Raw genomic sequence first — 20,352 nt, forward strand, 5'->3', positions numbered from 1 at the left:
GCCATTCCGTTTTGGGATTCGTCAGCAGATAAGGAAGAATATGCTACCAAACCGCATTCTTCGGGCGGTGGTAGGGAATTTGATTGCAACCGAATGAGAGCGCCTGAGAGCAAGGCGGGGGGTAGTGGTATTATAATATTACACGAGGCAGCGATGCTGGGTTGACACAAAATTTTATCCCATCACCGCTGCCGCGCGCTCCCAACACGTTGCTGACTTTCCCCCCCGGAGCCAGGCTTATCCACGCTGCAACCGAGCTGGCGGGAGTGACCTACCCCTAGGAATGGTGTGTTGCACGACGATACGAGCAAAGTGGCCCGTTTCAAGGTCCACCGTACCCGATACAAGTGCACGATACCTTCGCCGGGGTGCGAGCTGTGTGAGTTTGTTTGTCCGTGACCGGGCTCACGGCTTCGCTTCAACACCAGCGCTCTCGCAAACGCCCGGACAGCGTTTCACGACGACCACTCTCGGGTGCATTCGAATGGAAGCGATTTCTTTAGGCCACGGTTGTTGTGTTGCCTTTCAACAGGCACGGCGAGTAGTGAGCGCCACACCCACTGCCTCACACACGTTCGATAAGCTCAACGTCGAGTGAAACATTTCGAAGCACTATTGCCAGCTTTTGCTTCACTTTTACACCTCCCCCCGCATCAGGGCTTCCTGTACAACCAGGCGAGAGAAATTAAGTTTATAAATTTAAGGATTTTCGTACCACGGTGTGTGTGGTGCCATGCTGCAAACTGCAACCGCGACCGGCTTAATGGCCACTTCAGGGAGCGAGCGAGAGGAAAACTGTGCCGAGAATGGCTTTTGCTGTATATATGTTTGTGTGTGTGTGTGTTTTTTTTTAAATGCATTCGTGCACCACAGCGCTCGTGGAAAGCTAACTGCTTTAAGTAATTTACAATGCCACTTTTTCCATTCTGCCACCCAACCGAAAGCCTTCCATCGGGTGGCGGCCGAAGTTGTTATGACAATGGATAGTTCCCGCGGGGCAGCGGGAGAACGGCTTCGAGCAAAACTGTGAGATATGTTTATGTTTTTCCACCTTTTTTTTTTTGTTTGCTTTTTCAACACGCTTGTTGGTAATGTTCAACGTGTGATAAAGTAGTTTAAAATGGCTTCTCAATGGCATTAACACAATATAAGCCACACGGTTCGCCGAACAAGCGATACGTCGAGCAATTGTAGCTTTTGCTCGCACGAATTATTTGTTCCATTGCGTGTTTGACTGGGACAACGGGATAATTTTAGCGGAAGTAGACTTCACAAGATGTTCGTTTAGACGTGTTTCTATGATTTTAAAGGTTAATTAAATTATTTCAATTAAAAACAACTGCTTCATTACCTTCAATTCTATTTTACGCCTAAACATATGCTATTTTCGTACATTTCTTTATTCATTTAACAGTATACGCCTAAAAGTATGCAATTGTCATAGCTCAACTAATAATTTTTCATTTCTTTTGACTTTCTAGCTACGGGTGTTTAATTTACATTGCCACTCAGATAGCCTCCGGAATGAAATACCTAGAACAGATGAATGTAGTGCACCGTGACTTAGCAACAAGGTAAGTTAAATTTCAATTAATTTTTATAAAATAGTTTTGGGCCTTACTGTTTAAAGCTTTTATCGAAAAAAGGTCTGTTTGATTGGTTTCTTCGCGAAAAATCAAATCGAAGTAAATGTGTAGACTCTACGGAAAATCAAATTACACAGCTCAGTTTACGCCTACAGGTATGCAATTGAATTTTTATTCTCAATCTACAAACTGGTCGATTCAATAGTTTAATGATAGACGTGATAGTTTGAAGGTTCATGATGAATTAAACTGAATTATGTTCGATTGTGGGCCGTCCGTCCATAGAAAGAACCGTTGCTAGCCCGCTGTAAATCAAATAATGGTGCTGAATGTTCACCCGTTTGTTTAAGCTTTAATGGAAAAACAAGAAAAATCAACTCAAACAGTGAGGAATTGGGTAAATTACATTTAACTCATCAAATGTGTGAAGTGAGTGTGGAGGTCAGACATACTATTTTGTCTTTAACTCACTAAGCAAGTTATTTTAAAGAGCACTTTGCATACCTTCAGGCGTCTCGATATCTCTTAGCGATTCTTCGGAATCCCAACCGGTGCAAACGCATGCTGGCAAAATCCGTCTCGGACTAATAGCTGCTCAACAAGAGAGTAACTCACCAACGAGAAAACGACAGTGATTGTTTATCTCGGGATTGAATTACGTCTAATTGGAATCGTGTCGCGTTCTCCAGAAACGAAAGCGTCAACCTTCGACGAAGTGCACCAGAACTATAGCTTCTTGCGCAACGAGTTATAATGCACAAATCGCGTACAGCTTTCCCACTACTAAGTGGCATTCATTTAGGGCGCCGTTAAGGAGGACGGGATCTGTGTGTTGTTTCCTCCCTTTCCTTGATTGGCTTGCTTTCGACTCACCAAAAGAACAAACACATCTCTTTGGGGACTCGGAAAAAAGGATTCGGTAAGGTTCCGCCACCGAAGCAACCGTTTTTCTGTGTCTTATGCATACTCTTTTCGTTCCGTGTCGATTTACTAAACTGTTTCCGCGCGTCCATCCTCCCTGACTCGGAACACTTCTCCCCGTTCCATGGAAATCAACTTAAAAGGGCCGCAAAAGGTTGGAATGGTCGTGCTTCCGGAAGCAGGAGTGCGAGCAGGATTGGAAGGTGTCTGGGTCGAGTAATCTTCTCGATGTTTGGGCGTTTTGCATCAAACACTCGCTCGTAAGCTTCTCCCCCATCATCCATCCCGCCTCGCCCGGGAGCTAATGGATTCCGCTTTGCACAAACTCTATTATTTATTCAAATGATTTGCTAATGCACTTTTCACACCCCGAGACCAGCGAGATAGCGAGCATAGCGTGCTTGGTGCGAGCAGAGCTTCTGGTTCGGTGCCGCACTACCGGTTATCAATCGCGACTTCGTGCAAAGAAGCGGCCACGGTGGCCAGCTTTTTCCGATACGGTTGCTCACAGGGAAAAGCGTCTACACAGATCGAGAGAAGGAGAGATACAGGGAGAGAAAAGAAGATAGTACGATAGACTTTCCATGGGTAAAGTGGCAAGGTGATCATCACGGATTTAGCACCGGAGTAGGGAGTAGGGAGCAAAATTTTCCAATTTTATTTACCACCTACCGGCGCTGATAAATGAACAACCGGCGGAGGAAAGAGTATGGACAACAGAGAGAGAGAGAGAGTTAGCGACAGCGGTGGCTGAAACTGAGTCACGGAAATAAATCACTATCATAATCATTACCGTCGGCGGTAAAAGCTCTCTTCTCGGAATGATGAAGCCACCCATTGTGGACTGTGGCGTGGCGCTGGTGGCTGTGACGGTAAAAATAAAGCAAATATTATCTACTTTTGCCAACGCTCCAAGCTAGTGACTTTAGCCGTCCTCCCGTTCCCATCGCAGAACAGGTGTGGAAAGCGCTTTCCATCTAGAGTGGGTCGTACACACAAACACACAAAAAACGTGCTGAAACCCCCCGTCCGAAACGAATATCCATTCCAACACCTCGTGTAAATGAACGAAATGGTAGCAAAAAAAAAGTGTAAGAAAAAAAAACAGAATCAACTAAAACCAACCACCCAGAACGCTGGTGGACCCCATCACTGCAAAGGATTTCAAGGGATGGTGTGCCTTTTTTCCGCTTCACTTCTTCGCCATTCTTCTCGCACACCAAGTCAACAGATTGCATAATGATGGCCAAGCACCTCGCACCACGACGAACAAAAAAAAAAAGGAAATGGATGCTCACATAATGAGGTCCATTCATCTCGTCACCTGACAACACCTTGGCACGGCTCTTAGCGGGATGGGCGGAGGGTGCAAAAAACAACGCCCGAAAAAAGAATAAAATCCCTCCAAGTGGCCCGGTAGAAAGATCCCGTAGCGTAGCGAGTTTTACAGCGCCCGCCCTGGGTGACAGTCGGAAAATAATCATAATTCTCGGTGGGGGTGGCTGTGGCATAGCCCAGGGCAAGGGGAACGGGGAAAAGCAGAAAAAACTTCCGCCGACAGACGAAATGAATGTTGCTTTCAGTGGCGTGATAAATCAAAAGTGAGATGTAGACCAAAAAAAGGGATGGAAAAGTTAAAGGGAAATAACGATGGAAACGGAGAAAACACTCAGCCATTGTTCGTGAGGGTGGTGGGTGGTGTTAGGAAATGTAAAAAATGTTTCAATAGCATTTGAAAGTGAATATGTTAGCAGGTAGGATTGAAAGTGAAAATCATTGAATCATTTTATTATGGATTTTATGGAAGAAGTTTTAAGAGCATAAGGAACTGGCAAAAGCAAGGAATTGCGTTCCCTAACAAAAAGAGAATATTTTACTTTGTTAAAGAAGATAATTTAACAATTTTAATCTTTATTTAATTGAATCTGTTCTGTTTGGATTTTTTTTAACATCTGACACCAAAATTTGCATTCTAAGGATGCAGAACATTTGTAAAATATTATTTTTATGTTGCTAATAAGAACGTTGAATTCTACGATAAAGTTTAATTTAAAGCGTCTAAATGTTAATACGATTTAAAACATTAAATCCTTTTTTGTCGTGTGTGTCATGTTGTCAAAAGTGCAGCAATGACGCCTCAAAAATTACTTTCAGCAAAAAAATTAAGAGCAACGATTCGAGCGTGTTTTGTTTCACCTCCAAGGATTCAGCATTTCAAGTCTATCAGTCACTTTCCCAAACTTGATCCAGGAAGACCGATAGTTGCAGTTGCTTAGATACCACAGTTGGTTATTTTAATATTTTCTGCTGATTAATACAAATAATAGTTCTACAAACATCCAAAGACACCATTTAAAGACCATTTAATATATTTTTTGTCCATCGCTTCAATCGTTCCCATTTCGATCGAGTTTGGGAAAGTGATTGATACTAATTAACAGGGTTTTCCAGGGATTCTCATAGTTGTGGGACATTTCCTTGACTCATTCTTGTTGGAAATGAACTGTTATGATGGAAATTGGACTTTTGGCACCCTTTTTGGACAGGCTGCTTGTAAATTCCTATCGGATTTGTCCAGCAAGAGTGCTATAGAGTCCAATTCCCATTACATTAAGTTCATTTCACCCAACAAAGAGTCAATAAAGTGTCCTGCAGCTATGAGAACTCCTGGAAACCCTTGTAATGTTCTTTATATAAATAGTTTAAATCTGAAGAAATGGCTTTAGATATTTTGTGGTATTTTCGTTAAGTTGATTAGAGCACTGAAATAGTGTAACGTATTCGGTGAATAGATAGATAGCAGCAATGCAGTTAAATACACTTTTTTACCATAGACAGAGTTGAACAAACGAGCTAACTTTCAAACTTGTTTGAACTCGAGGTCCAATAACCAGATAATAAGACCTCAAGTTTATTCTATTCCGTTAATAATTCAATCCATATTTTTCGACGAATCTAATTGGATCTGTTGTATGATGTAAGCAAACTTAATATTCAATATACGAATTACTGCGAGTCAAACGTATTTTCCTATTACATTGTGCATTCCAATTAATTGGCACTGATGTCAAGTATTACATTTAAATGAACCTGCACTGTCGTTGTAACTAAACTCCAAGGCTGTTCATTATGCAAAACTTTTCAACTCATGACAATTGAATAATGAGTGACTGTTTTGTAAATCCACCAAATAAACTACCAAATCCACCCAAACCAACCGCCCACACCGCAGCTCATCAACAGAGTTCGGCGTACAATCAAAACCGGGGTAATTTAGTACATTCTCTGCACTCGAGACTAGAAATAAACCACAAAGCATAATTGTTGACAGTTTCTGCGCCAAGTGCTGTCAGCCACAGCTAGACGGGCATTATTCATTAACCAGCTCGTCTAGCTGCTGCGGCCTAATCGTCCCTCCGCGCCTCTCTTGCCGTGCATACATTTTTCGTCATACCACATAGTTTTATCTTCCACTCACTATCGCTCACTGAAAGCAAACCAACCAACTCTACCTGCAGTAGAGAGTTTGCGAAGAGGAGGGGTTCGTGGGTCGATCGTGTAACAGTTCGTGTCAAGCGTTCATAAATCCTTAAACAAATAAAAATCATCCAGCCAACGAAATGGTTTATCCTTGGGCCCGTTTCCCCCCTTTGCCCTGCGCCAAAAACGACCCAGAGTTGGATGAAAACTGTTTCTGATTCCAATGCGATTCAGCAAAATTCAACCACCCCCAACACATAAAAATACGCTACACATTTAGCCCTCTGCCACCGTTTTGATCCGTTTGCCATGGTTCGTTGCAATAAAATTCAAATTTGACGCCCATTTTACCGCCACGCAGGGTCCAAAGGGTGGTTTTTAATACTGCTAGGGAGGGTCGATAATATACATAATTCTGATTTACCCCGTACCAAACCCCACGAAAGAGATTACATTTTAGGCAGCTCAAACGTGTGCAGAAAACGTTCGCCATATCGTTGCACAATTCAACACAATTACATGAAATTGAACATTCCTACGCATTGTCTTGCGTACGGCAAACGGTGTGTATAAATTAAATCCTAAACCATACCCCCAACCCCGGGGAACTCATTAATGGGTTCAACAAACCTACCAACTTCCGAGATGAATATTTCAAGCGTCCTCGTTCCCCCCAGCTTACCTGTGGTAGGTGTTTCCCTCTATTCGTTTTATCCCTTTCCAGGGGGAAAGGCGCCACTACACAATAAACGATGGCTAATAACAGTATTTTTTTCGGTTGCTCCACTGTTCCGATGCAATAGAATAATTGAGTTGAAGTGCTCACGAGATGACCATTTCAAGGGGACGCACACACGGTCATGAAGGTTGTAATGACGGGTGTAAATAACCAAGTGTGGGTTGGTGGGTGGGTTTTTTGGTAAGTTCGATCGGGTGTAATCACTATTACGCATGCACGCGCGTTATGCTTTTGTAAAACGGTAGTGCGAGAAGCGATTCTGGGTAGGGCTGGGTTAGGCTTTTTGACAAAAAATCCTATAAAAGAGTATTAAATGTATTTATGTGCAATAATTTAAGGATTTGGGAGATTGTATATTTCATTTTTTTTATATAAATAATTCAAACATCAATTAAAGAACCTTGAAACGAGCAACGAGCTAAAATCGCGTTAATAATTCCACACAATGACCACTCACCTGTGCCCCGCATAATCGTTAAAAAAGCATGTTCACTGCTCTTCCTCTGCTCCGGCTAACACAAGCAAGCGATTACGCGCGCCTGTCGGTTAGTATCGATAGCAAATCGCACCTTTAATGCCCATAAGTGACCAACCATAATGCGCCTCTGCTTACGATAATGCTTTGCGATAATTCTTTGCTACCCACCACGACCACCAACAACAACACGGCTTAACGGGGATGCAATTGACAAATCCTTCGCCAATGTGTGTACCAGGCTTTGTACGGCGCAGATTAGTTGCGAAGACGTAAAGCCTCAAATTTATGACACCGTGTCCGGCTGGGGTAACTCGTGGTTTTGTGCTCCACGCGAGCCATCTTCCATGTGCCATCTTCTTGCCAATCGGTGTTGTAGTCGCACGGAGATAAAGAAACGCAACAAATAGTACAAAGCCGTGCACAAGGATTGTACAAGGATGGAATGGATGCGGGAAGGGATGGTTTTATGTTGTCCATAAATTAAGCTACCCGAGAACAACAGCGTTTGTGAGCGTAAGCCTCAGGTGTTGCCACTGACAGCATCCGGCAGCACTCCGGGGCATCAGTCGGTTGGTATATGCCATTTTCCGATCAATTACACCAGCCCCAAACGCTTCCACCAGCGGTAGTGGTAGTGGCCTGCAAGTGCGAATTAAAAGTGCTGCGAAACGGCATTCGCACAAGGCAGCATCATTCGCCCACTTCATCCATCACTGTCAGACAGTGCGGGAGTTTGTGTGCCCTGTCAGGGACAGTTTAACACATCCAGCGAACACACGCACGATCAAGTTGCGCTGGATTGTCAGCGATTTTCCCGCGGACACGTAACTCAATTTTCCGCTGTCCATCCAAGTGGACCGAAGAGTGGAAAGTGAGAAACCTGTTTACCGAAAAATCCTTTCCCCCTTGGAAGTCCAATCCACACGCACTGATCAATCAATTCGCCACATTTGGGAAACGCTTTCCACACTCACACTCCGTGTCGTTATTATTTAGCTATCGGCTTTTATATTTAATTTACGCTTCGCGTTCCATTCTACCGGATGGAGCTAATTTGGTCGCCTCCGGGGTCGCCCCCTCCCAATCGCTGGGGCGGTGTGACTGTGAGTGATTGGTGAATATTTACCTTCATCACCTGTCCAACCGGCCCCCTCCGGGGTCGACTACTCGACGGCGAAATAATAAAACCGTTCGATTCTCATCAAACCGTCCGCTGGCTGGTAGTAATCCTATCGGGCTACTCTTGAAAAGTTGCACAAATTAATGGTTAAATTATGCAACAGGTTCCCCCTTGTTCCATTTTCCCGGACAGTTTTGTTTGAAGTGTGGTACATTGTTGCGCCAAAGGGGAGAGAGAGTGGCTGTTGTTGTTGCTGCTGCTGTGGTAGCTCTCCAGCAACCGAATATGGTGCAAGCGCACCACACCACTTGAGCGGGGTTGGATTTCGTATGAAAAATGCATTTTTTTTTAATTCCACTCTTGAACTGTGTGTGTGTGTACTGTGCTACTCTACCTGTTGATGCGATGGCGATAGATGAATGATGATTTTGTAGTTATTTGTTGAGGGCTTTGTTTGTGGAAAATGTGTGTTTCGGTCACGATATTTCAGTGTAAAACAATGTTATTGTTTTGTTTTAAACTTGCATCTATACTATTGTCACGTCAATAGCTTGGATTTTTGTATTCTCATGTGAATTATGGTTCGTTTGTTGATAAATTAATGATGAGTTAATTTTTTTCCGAATTAGTTTTGTGAAAATAGAGTTTAAATACATCATTTATAGAAACATATTGCTGAAATACATTGAAATACATAACTTCATGGTAGCTTTATAGCTCTTGTGGTTGTCATGATTGAGTATAAATGTATTACTATTTTAGCGCAGTGATTCATTCCGAGTATCTTTATTTTGATAACTTTTCCATATAGTCTTCAAATGGCCATGAAAAATATAAACATGATAGTAAAACGAACCGAATTCTGTTTAAAAAAATGTCAGTTTAGGGTAAATGTACCTATAGTGGTGGTAGTACCAATAGTGGTGGTATTGCACTAAAATGCGGTTCATACTGCAAATTAAAAGTAATTAAGTTATTTACGTTCGTGTGAAATGCTCTTTAGCCTTTTACAAAGGGGTTTAAAAGTTAAATGGGGCCATTCCTCATTATTTTGAAAATGTGTCAACATTTTTCCAAAATCCTTAGATTTTCATAACGAAACTCATATTTCTGTTAACGTTATAAATGACCACATAACCACGCAATTACTAGTTTTTTTTAAATAACTTTTATGAAATGTTATTGTGTTACTAAAATTATTTGCCTTTTGACCATATTTATGCATTTTTAAGTGTTTTTTACCATAGTGCCATTATAGGTACACAAAACAGGCATGTTCCTATAGTAGTTATAGTTCTAAAATCATTAAAATCAGGTCGTTTTAGATTTTTTCGAGGATATTTTTGACATGTCGTACTGTTTTCACCGAAATAAGCAACAGAAATGAGTTTTATGTAGGTAATTTACCAAATACAGGCCAAAATTTGCTTATATGGCTGAATGAAAAATTGACTTCAAATCAAGCACACTCTTCCGGGTGTAGGTTGACGACAGGAGTGATGCAGTACTTTAGTCAATAGTTTCATCGATCAAATTTATAAATGACACTTTAAATCCATTAAAACACATCGGAACCACTACAAATTGTACCACTATTGGTACATTTACCCTATTGTAGTAAAATTTAGTTTGTTTTGTATTGAAAAGGTATTTTGGAATACATGTTGTTTAAAGCAGCTCGATCAGCAGAGAATGTGTTTGAATCAAAACATTGTTAAGGGACGCAAACGTTTGTTCTTGAATTTTTAACCATTTTTACCAGAACAGTCTGGTTAAATAAGCAATTAGCTGTTCCTGTTTAAAAACACAAAAAATGAAACAAATCAACCGGGGATCATTTGGATCAACTCGTCATTATGTAAAATCAGATTGGCTTCTCATAAGCAAGCCACTTTTCTCGACAACTACTTGAAAATGGAAAAGAAAACACGCACACAAAGCTCCACATAATTGCAAACACATTCCAAACAATGATTGAAAGTAGCATTTGGCCCATTACGCTATTGCATAACATTCAAACAACCTTACACAACGTTAGAATACGGTCTACCCAATGCTATCGATGAGAATTCCGCTCTGCTACACGGCAACCTGATCAGTAAATCATGCAACCTGCCACACCCTCCCCGGTGCATCACACTTGGTGGTTTTGTGCAAGGTTCCTTCCCACCTCCAGCCATGTAGGAAATGCCACACACTCTTCTGTTGCCTCCGTTGCAGCGTTTGAACGGGTTACACAATTTCATCCATTATTCAAACCACACATTCATACACGCGCTGGTAGAGCTGCAAGGATAGAAGCAAAAAAAAAACAGTCCAACAGGCAAGCCCGGGTGACGGACACTACTTGGTCGCCTTTCAACACACCGCCGTCCATTTCCTATCGCGCTCACTTTCCAATCGCCAGTACGCCGCTTGCTCACATTGTTCCAGTTCCACTTGTCGGAGCTTTTCCTCTGTGTGTGAGTGTGTCCGTATGTGGGAAAGAGGAAAAACTCTTTTTTTTTGCTTTCTTTTGTGGAAAACCTGCATGTTGTTCAAACTGGCCACCGTGTCACCAGACACCACACCGCTGACCCCTCCCCACAGCACCAGCGAGTGATGGTTTTGAATAATTTATTTATTTGCAACATGACAAAGGCTTTTTCTCGTCGAATCGGACCATCCCGGACGGGATGGATGGGTACAAATTGTGACTCCATTTGCTTTCCCCGTTTTTGCCCCCGTTTGTGTGCTACAATATCCTTCCACACGGTAGCTTTTTACCTCGTTTGATTGTTGTTGTTTTTGCAATGTAATTTTGACAAATGTCATTTCGCGCCGTTCGAAAATGTACTTTACTGTTTTATTTGTGAAGGATTTACAGGGCGGCGTTGGTGTCCTCGCTTTTGCTCTGTTTTTTCATCCAGCTGCTTCCGGCATGGTTTTGGCTGCAAGTGGGAAGAGAGGAAGTGGTCCAGCACACCACTGACTGACGTGTGACAATTCTGCGCGAACACACAGACAATTAACCACCAACACCACGGGGCCAGCTTCAGTATGTCCGTTCGCATGACAGCGGAACTTGTGATTATGAATGCAATGTAGCTTGTAATTTTATTGCATCCTGCCACAGTCACCAAAAAAGGAAAAAAGTGTGTGGTGAAACGTTTCCTTCTTCTGCTTGGAGTATGCCAGTTTTATTATATTCAATTCCAATTGGAAGTACCATTCTACATTACTTACTGTTTTGCTTATTAAGTTACTAGTACAGTTTTATTTTTTGCAGTAAATGTAATTACCTTTAAATATTTGTTTAATTTATCATATTTTTATTTACTTCATTTTATGTTTTATTTGGGATGGATGTACCATAAATTCCTTTATTTGTGGAATTAATTTACGGTCCCACAGCGCTTAATTTCAAAGGTCAGAGGCTAAACACTGAACCACCAATATCGAAACTACGCTCAAAAAATCCCACAGCAGCGCAACAACAACAAAAAACACAGGTTCCATCACACGTCCACACACCATTTGCATCATTTGTTTTGATTACTTTCAATAATCTACATTGTGCGCGCGCGCGTAAACCTTACGATAATTTATTTTAATAATTCATGCCGAAGGCACAATCCAGCCAACAAGGGCACACACACACACCGCGCTACGGCAACAAATTGGCCCGCGGCAAGGCAAAGCGGGCGAGGTTTAATTTGCCAAGGCGAACAATAGCGCCCAGGCCGGGGCCGGAGCCGGGCCACTTTTATGTGTTATCCCATTTCTTCCCATTTATTTGAATTCATCCCCCCTCCCCCATTGCGGATCGATAATCGGGTCGAAGCCATATGGACACATTATCATCGGGAAGTTGAGATCGAAAGATGGTACGACGATGTGCAGCAACAATCAAGTGGTGTGGCAGGGGCTGGGAATGAAAGGAGAGGGAAAAAAACACGAAATTCCACGTTGTTTGGGGATCATCTCAAACCACTCCCCCCCATCACCGCCACATCGCGTGCCGTGTGCCGTGTGCTCCCGCTCTGTCCGGGGCTTGTAGATTGCGATAATAAAATATCCAATCAAGAATATTGCACCATCGCCGGGACGGTTTCTGGTCACCCCCGGGGTCGACGCTTTTACTGCACGGTGCAGTTAAGCAGAATGCAGCACGCGGAAAGGGACGTGCCATCACGCCAAACCCATCGTTAGTGGCGAAATTAAATGCAAACAGAATAAGCCGACACAGAGAGAGAGAGAGGGAGAGAGAGAGAGAGAGAGCATATGGACCAGTCGTTTCTTTTAGTCCGACCGAAGCTGGATGGATGGACGGATGGACGGTTTTGTTTGAGGAAAAAGGGAATGTCAGTTCCAGGGGGTGATGATGCATTTGACCATTAAAAAGACCCGAAATGGCCTGCGCCACAGTGCAATCGTGTTGTGGTCGGTGGGGAGCATAGCATCGGCATGGTTGGGGGTTTTTTGGGTTTGTGTATGGACACACTTTAGCCAAGGGAATAAATTGTACCAATTGCCGATTTGTTTATAATTTATTTCTTAGTTTGAAAATAGATAACTTCACCCCATTCTAGCGAAAATTTTGATAATTCTTTAATGTGTATTTGCAACTGAAAGCACCAGTTATTAAACGTTGTGGAAATCAATGCTAAAGAGTGAACAATTTACTTTAATCTGGCTCAGTAATGGCCAACATAGCATTCATTGTAGTGTTTTTCTCTTCTAAATGATCTTGTATCTTCTTTTAAATATGATATTTTTACATTTTCGATTCAATTAGTTTCTTGAAGCTATTAAACAGGTAAAATAGTATTGATATTGCATACTTTTCGGCGATTATGCAGATTTATGAAGGTGCAATGACTCTTTTAATTAATTTATTGTTTGACAAGCAAACAAAATACAATAGACTACGATACGATATTGCATTCCATGAGACATTAACCTAGCTTGCACAAGATTAAAACTTTTTTACAAATAAAAAATATCATATAATATAACAACGATTGCATATTACATACCTTTAGGCGCTCTGCCTTTAAGATGAATGAAATGAATTGTTCACAACGTTTTGAAAAGATTTCGGTTTTGAATGGTTTACACAACATCATTGTGTAAACTTTTAAAAAAGAAATTGTACGCCCCACACCGAGCTGGGATAACCACGCACTTCATATGCAATGTTGCATATCCTGCTGCTTCATAAGCACCAGAATTATCTTGACCCGTTCACTTTATCAAACCCTCCATACCGTACCAAAGGCCCAAAATCGTAGCACAGCAACCGATCACGGCAACGACCATCGGCTGCTGCGTCATACATCATACTTACCGTGGCTAAATTAAATAACGCATCCACTCGTCGCACCCGGTAACGAGGGAGAGAAGAGAGCGTCTGCTCTTCCCATGGAAGCAGCAGAACCGTCGGACTGTCGGAAATTATATTTCCGCGCCCATTTGCACACATTCAATAAGTGCAACTTTGGCCGATCACTTATACCAGTACCTGTGCAGTAACGTGTGTGCACACAAACCAGGTACAATATGTATATTGGAATGAGCATCCTGGTCACGGCATCGGTGGAGTCGCCCAGCTCGATCCGCAGTGGAACGGAGATCTCGAACCGAAGTGGTCAATAATTTATAAATGTAAACCGTTCCATCCACCAGGCCAGCCTCTGCTCCATGTTGTACTGTACGATGTTGCATTTTTGGGTTAAAATTAAGCCTCTCCCTCACATGCTCCCCCTTGCTTCACACACACGATCTGGATGAAGCCTTTTCTACCCGTTCGTAAAAGGGTTTCAGTAATTTCGTTCATATTTACCGTACCATTACACTTATGCTCTCAGGGTAACGGTCACTTCACATTGGCATTGGCAAACCGAAAAAGCCCCGGTGTGTGTGTGTGTGTGTGTGCGCGTGGGGGGGGGGGGGGGGTAGGACTCGAAATAAGTGCGTTTATTTATTTAGGATTTAATTTATTATATAAACGGTCTGTTCATTGGTCGCTCGCTCGTCGTTCTGCTCGAGTGGTTATTAGGTGAGTTTTGGGCAAATTGTAAAAGCGAGCACAGGCATCTTCACGTGTGTGTGTGTGTGTGTCTGCTAAACTCCACAAAATGGTTCACGCGTGTGAATGATGATGAGCACGGCAAGCGATACACGGAATCGATTTGGGGTAGGTGATGAACGATACCGGCCTGATAGGGGCATAAAATTTGTACCGTTTTCGGAACGTAATCGAGCCCGGAGCCAGATTCTGGCCTGGAAGCAAATGAACAAATGGAGAGCGAGAGAGAGGAGGGGAGAGTCCCTTAACGCTGGACTGCTTTGCAAAGCTCATCGTACTCGTGTCGGTTACAGTACCGGCACAGAACAGGTCCATTCTCAGGATGAGTATGGACGTACGGAAATTGATACGCTTACACTTCCTTGGGAATGAGTTATGTGGTATGGTGGTCGGCAGCGTTGAATAATTAATCTCGAGTGCAGTTGATTTATAAGCAGGCTCGGGCATTTGCAAACCGGGGAAAGGGATTCACTGGTATCTGCTGGTCATTCGTATTTCGCGAGTGGGGTTGTGCGATTCGATCGATCGGGCTAGCTCGAAGAAGGCAGGTGAAAAATGCCCAACCCTACAAGTTGCAATTGGCAGGCCACAGCCACAAAGTATTTACGATTGAGCCGTAAAACTTCCGATTAGAGCGCATTCGCGCGCGCTCATACATTGCATGCATAAGCTGCAGTCGGTTTTGGGGATTTAGAATGGGTTGGGGAAAATTGGTTCCATACGAAACCTTTTACGCTGAAGAGTCGGGCCCGGATTGAAAAGCAATCAAATATTTTACCACACTGTGCACTATTAGGCAATATTTAATCTGAATGGGGATGACTTCTAATTGGGCTTATTGCAGTGCGCACTTAGCTAACTTACTAACTTCTATGCTTTGTTTTTTCTTCCACACCTTTACATTCAACAGGAGTTGCTTAGTTGGACCACAGCTGGAGATCAAAATCTGCACACTAGGAACTGTGATAAATCGCATAGCATATCCTGCTGACTACTGCCACCTCGAAGGTGCCGGAAGACAATCACAACCAATGCCGATCCGGTGGATGGCCTGGGAAAGCGTACTGATGGTAGGTAGCGTGTAGTATAACACTGCGTCCCGCCAAGACAATTCTTCTTCCATATTATTCGTTTGCTTACTGTTACTTTTGCTTTTCGCTTTACACCCCATCAACAGGGCAAGTTCACCTCCAAGTCGGACGTTTGGTCGTTCGCCGTAACGCTGTGGGAAATTTTGACCTTCGCCCGGGAGCAACCGTTCGAGAATCTGAGCGACGACAAGGTGATCGAGAACATCGGTCACATGTACCAGGACAACAAGAAACACGTAAGTGGTGTAATAAATTGATTAGATAAGGGTGAGATAAATCACGAAGATGGATCGTGCAGGGCAAAAGCTGTGTTTAGTTATGTGGCTGCAATAGAAGCAAGTTTTGGCGCACTCTCTTTCCAAGTCGGGTTTGTTTCTTTCTTTTGTGAGATACGATATTTTTATGTCTTAAAATTTCTTTCACATTTCTTGTTACATTTTCTAAATTTTAAACTAAATTTCTTGTTTCAGTTTGCAAACCTTGCAAACCTTGCAACACCATGTTCCGCTTGTGGAAAATAACAGTTGAACAGTTTTTGCTAGCCCTAATGTACACATTCATGACAAATTGAATGGAACTGTAGCGGTAATGTACCAAGATAAAGGATGAAAAACAAAGAAAAAGCACAGAAATCTCCCCCGAACCGGGAAGAGCAAAGTGGGAGTAGCAACAATGCATCAACCATTTTACCGACCGTGATCCCTTTCATTTCATTTGAAACACGTCTCGAAACTGCTGCAAAATGTGTTTCCCTGCTTCGTGCGATCGAATAATGGCTTCAGGAGATACATTTCAGAACAGTGTCTGTCTGTCTGTAAAGCTTTGCTTTCTTTGTTTCATCGTCCCTTCTTTCTTTCTTTCTTTTTTTGTTGGTGCATTAGTTCGCACACAGGTTTCTTCTTACTGCATAGCGCCCCCGTTTTGGTGAAGCGCACTTGAACGAATATTGTCACTGGCAGCTGGCAATATCCTGCGTTGAATGATTCGCTTTCGCTGCTATTTTTTTCGCTCTGTAATGCTTCACAACGATGTGTGTATTTTATTTTATTTCAAAGCCATTTTCCCCCTGGTGCACAGTTTGAATCGGTGGTAATGGAAAATGGTAAGCGTAAAACTTACTCAAGCACGTCGAAATCCTTGGCCACGTCGTTGACAATGTGCTGTAGTGTGTCAGAGTTATCATGCTACTTATGAGCGAAGTTACACTTCTTTATGGTAATGTGCACAAGCTTCAATCACTTTCAAACTTAAAGCTCCCAGGCTTTGAGTGAATTCAATGAAAGAAAATGTAGATTTCCTATTCTTTTGAGATTTTTATCTTTTGGTAAATCAGGCGCCCAAGATAAAAGGGAACATACAGCAAACATCAGAATAGCTTCAAAATCTGAGGCGGAGTTGTGTTGATGTTTGAAGCATTGTAGAGACCAATAATTTATAAAAATCTTACCATCACTTGGCAATAGGATTGACATGCAGCAAATCAGGTTAACTTTTTGTTGTGCAAATGTTATTAGCAGATATTGTGTGCGATATAGGGCGGTCCCGTGGTAAAGTCGTCAACTCGAACGACTCAATAACATGCCCGTCCATGGGTTCAAGCCTAGAATGGACCGTGCCTCCGTAGCAAGGTTTGACTATTCGACTACGTGGTAATGAATTAAGTCTTGAAAGCTTATGTATAGGCCGCGGCATGTTCGCGTAGGACGCTACGCCAAAAAGAAGAAGAAGAAGTGTATGAGATATGATAACATTTCACCATTGAATAGCCAAAAATTTTGCAAAATTTCTGCTTGATTCCGCATTATTTGACTAATATGAGCCGAATAGACTATTTAATTGACCGCTGGGGTTTGATTTTTTAACCTCAGCTTTACTCTAAAATAACGCTCAAAATGATGGACAGCATTACACCGCTGATTTAATTATTGTTTATCAACCTGATTCTGACCCGTTTTGGGACCTGCCCTAAAGTGTCAATGGTAGCCTTCCCGTGTTAAACACTGCCCCGTTGGGACATTCTATCCAACAAAACCCGAAAGCATCCTACTCTATGAGCTATTTATAATTTCACCATACACATATATATAATTCATAAGCCATCCCGTGCTCCGACATCATACGGCAGTAACGGCAACCCAGGCGGGTTGTATTTAGGTGTTTCAAATGTACAAATAATCGCTCCCCTCTCACTCACCGACCACCGTGTAGATACAGACGACGACACAGACGGTGACTACCACCCACCCATCAGTCAAATGTGTGCAATTTAGGTTCTATTTTGAAATGGGCGCCCTTCGCGTTTGTGGCTTCTTACGCTGCCACTGCATGAATGATGAACCTTTGCATAATCCATGAAGTCCCCTGCGCTCTGTTGCCAAGACACAAAAGCCGCCCGGCTCTGTAAAATGCCACCGGGAAGTGTAACAACACGGGGCAACGTAGAACCCTTTTTCTGAATCAAAAACAGCTCCCGGTGTAGGTAGCAGGGACCAAGCTGAGCATGAAAAAGGGGCGCCTAATGAAAAACGGGAATAAACAGAGACCGCACCAGTCTCCAATTGTGTCAGTTGGCTTGGGGGGGTTTTCTGTGTGACGTATTTTAACCCAGCGCGTGTGTGTGTGTGGGTTTGCAAGTGTAAAAATAATTAAATTCATCATTTGTTCAAACACCGTCGTCCCTCTGCGCATCCCTAGAAAGGAGTGTGAAATAATCACGATTATTAGGTTGCTGACTCTAATGAAATTCATGTGGCGGGGAATCTGCCCTTACTTTCCTTCGTTTGTGTTCGTTACTGTGCGCATTAAAACGATGTCATTCCCTTGCTAATGGCGTCATATTTATGGCGCAACGGCAAGGAATTAAAACCGGTGAAAACGAGACGTTGTGGCCATGATTGACGCGTTGCCAAAAATTGTCTAAATGTGAGGCATTACTTTCTTCGCGATAAAAGAATGCCAATCTGGGTATCATCAGCTGGCAGCACGGTGGCACAGTCTGCCGTCACCGGTGTCAGCGTTTAATTGCTTAGTGAATCTTGTCCGAATTTCATTCACCTTTTTTCACCGTGTGGGTGAAAATCGGGGCTGAAAGCATTTCCTGTGCACCGTCTTCGCCACACACCCGGAACCGTTTGAAACTTTAATCAGGTAATTAATATTAATGACTAATGTCGCGTCCCATGTCACGTCGGCGTCAGCGCTCGCCGTGAAGACATTCAGCGCTGCCAGCTGCCAGGATGTGGTGACTTAAAATTCAAATGCTTCCCTTCCACGCGAGGATCAATGTTGATGTCTTCCCCATGAAGCCAGCCGGCTCTAGCCACGTCAATCATATACATATATGTGCCACACATTAATGCCCCACTGATGCCGGGCTTTTCCATTGCCCGTTGAACTGAGATGGGGCGTTTTCGCTTTCCGGAGTGTTGCTTTCTGGATGGTGATGGCCGTGACAGCTGAGCTGAGGTTTTAGTTTAATTCCTTCGCTTCGGAGAAAGGGATAAGCGATTTTATAAGCGTACCGCGAACGTGTGCATGTGTGTAATTTTCCACCGCCCCGTTCCTTCAGCTGCACGGCGAGGACAGGCCGCGGGGCTCGTACGCACAATCTGGCGTTTGTAATAAATATTAAATTACACTATGAATAATGATTAGCCGCCGTGTCGTCGTCTTAGCCAGGTGGTCGGGCACGATTTCGCTACCAGCTGGCTGGGTGATTAGGTGTAAGAGGCTTTTGCACAACTTCCGGTGGCTTTCTTAGGCACCAAACGCACCAAAACCGTTCGATCTTAATTACTTGTACCCGATTGCATACCGAAATTCCCTGGGCTGCAATTCACACCGGCAAAAGCGTCTTGGGTGGGAAACACATGCTCACGGTCGAGAATTTCATCTTCACTGTACAAAGCCAAGTACAAATTACACCTTGCATATGCTTGCTTGCTTCAATCACCAAATTCCGTGGAATTCTTCCGTTGGGTTTACTCATCAATTATTCTCACTGTAAACACACGTCCTTTACATGCAAGCAAACGATGCATGTTTAATGTAAAGTCACCTTTAACACTTGCTGCGGGAAGCCGTAGTCGGTGACGTTCTCCGATTGGATGGAGGCTGTTGTAGGCGAAAAAGTGAACTTATTAATTTGCTCCAATAGGCACACAGACACGTACACGCGCGAGGCACACGGGGTTAATTATGCATGCGCATTAGGTGACGCTCTGTTGCACTTAGCTGATGAGAGTTTTTGCTCAAGCGTCACATCATTGGATGTGATCCTTTTTGCTGGGGGATTCTGCGTTAGGGATCAATTTTCCAGTCATTTGAAGCGAAGGGAGAGGATACGTACCATTGAAGGGATTTTTGTTATGTTATATAGGTTGTTCGAGCGTTATGGCAAGCTGACAATGAAGTCGCTGTAAAACATTGAAATGATGTTTTGACTTGAGGGAGTCCTTTATTGGATGTAGGATAACGATACAATTATGGTTAGTAAGAGGTGGTTTGTAAAATCGTATATTTTAGAAATTAATTGACGATGATAGGGCTATAGAAGGTGAGTTAACGATCAATACCTTATAGAGTATTGGCAGCTTTGGCGAATGATAGTTACAACCATTGCATCAGTATCGGTATGTCCTGGTCGCTCAAAAGCTTGTTATTCGGATTTTATATTATTATGTTTCAACGAGAGCTTAACCACCGACGAACCGACATGACACTTCGAACATAATTAGCTTCAAAAGTTGTCTCCTCGTTTGGAATGAAAATACGTTACACACTAGCGCCATCTCTATAATGATTCGCTTACTCCCTTGACACTAACGAAAAATTGCTGCACCTCTTTTTGTTTTCCTCCTGAAATTCC

General features: G+C 42.9%; 1 protein-coding gene across 2 annotated transcripts in view; it reads left to right on the top strand.

The window, feature by feature from the left end:
• The window catches only part of LOC120956443 (discoidin domain-containing receptor tyrosine kinase B), a 249,148-nt gene that overhangs the window by 216,867 nt on the left and 11,929 nt on the right, over window positions 1-20,352 (top strand). For both annotated transcript variants that reach the window (XM_049610789.1, XM_049610790.1), the window contains exons 15-17: window positions 1,482-1,574; window positions 15,305-15,464; window positions 15,572-15,721. In XM_049610789.1, coding sequence (XP_049466746.1) covers window positions 1,482-1,574; window positions 15,305-15,464; window positions 15,572-15,721 — 403 coding nt within the window. The remainder of the gene's footprint in view (window positions 1-1,481; window positions 1,575-15,304; window positions 15,465-15,571; window positions 15,722-20,352) is intronic.

Source organism: Anopheles coluzzii, chromosome 3, assembly GCF_943734685.1.
Source record: "Anopheles coluzzii chromosome 3, AcolN3, whole genome shotgun sequence".
Lineage (NCBI taxonomy): Eukaryota > Metazoa > Arthropoda > Insecta > Diptera > Culicidae > Anopheles > Anopheles coluzzii.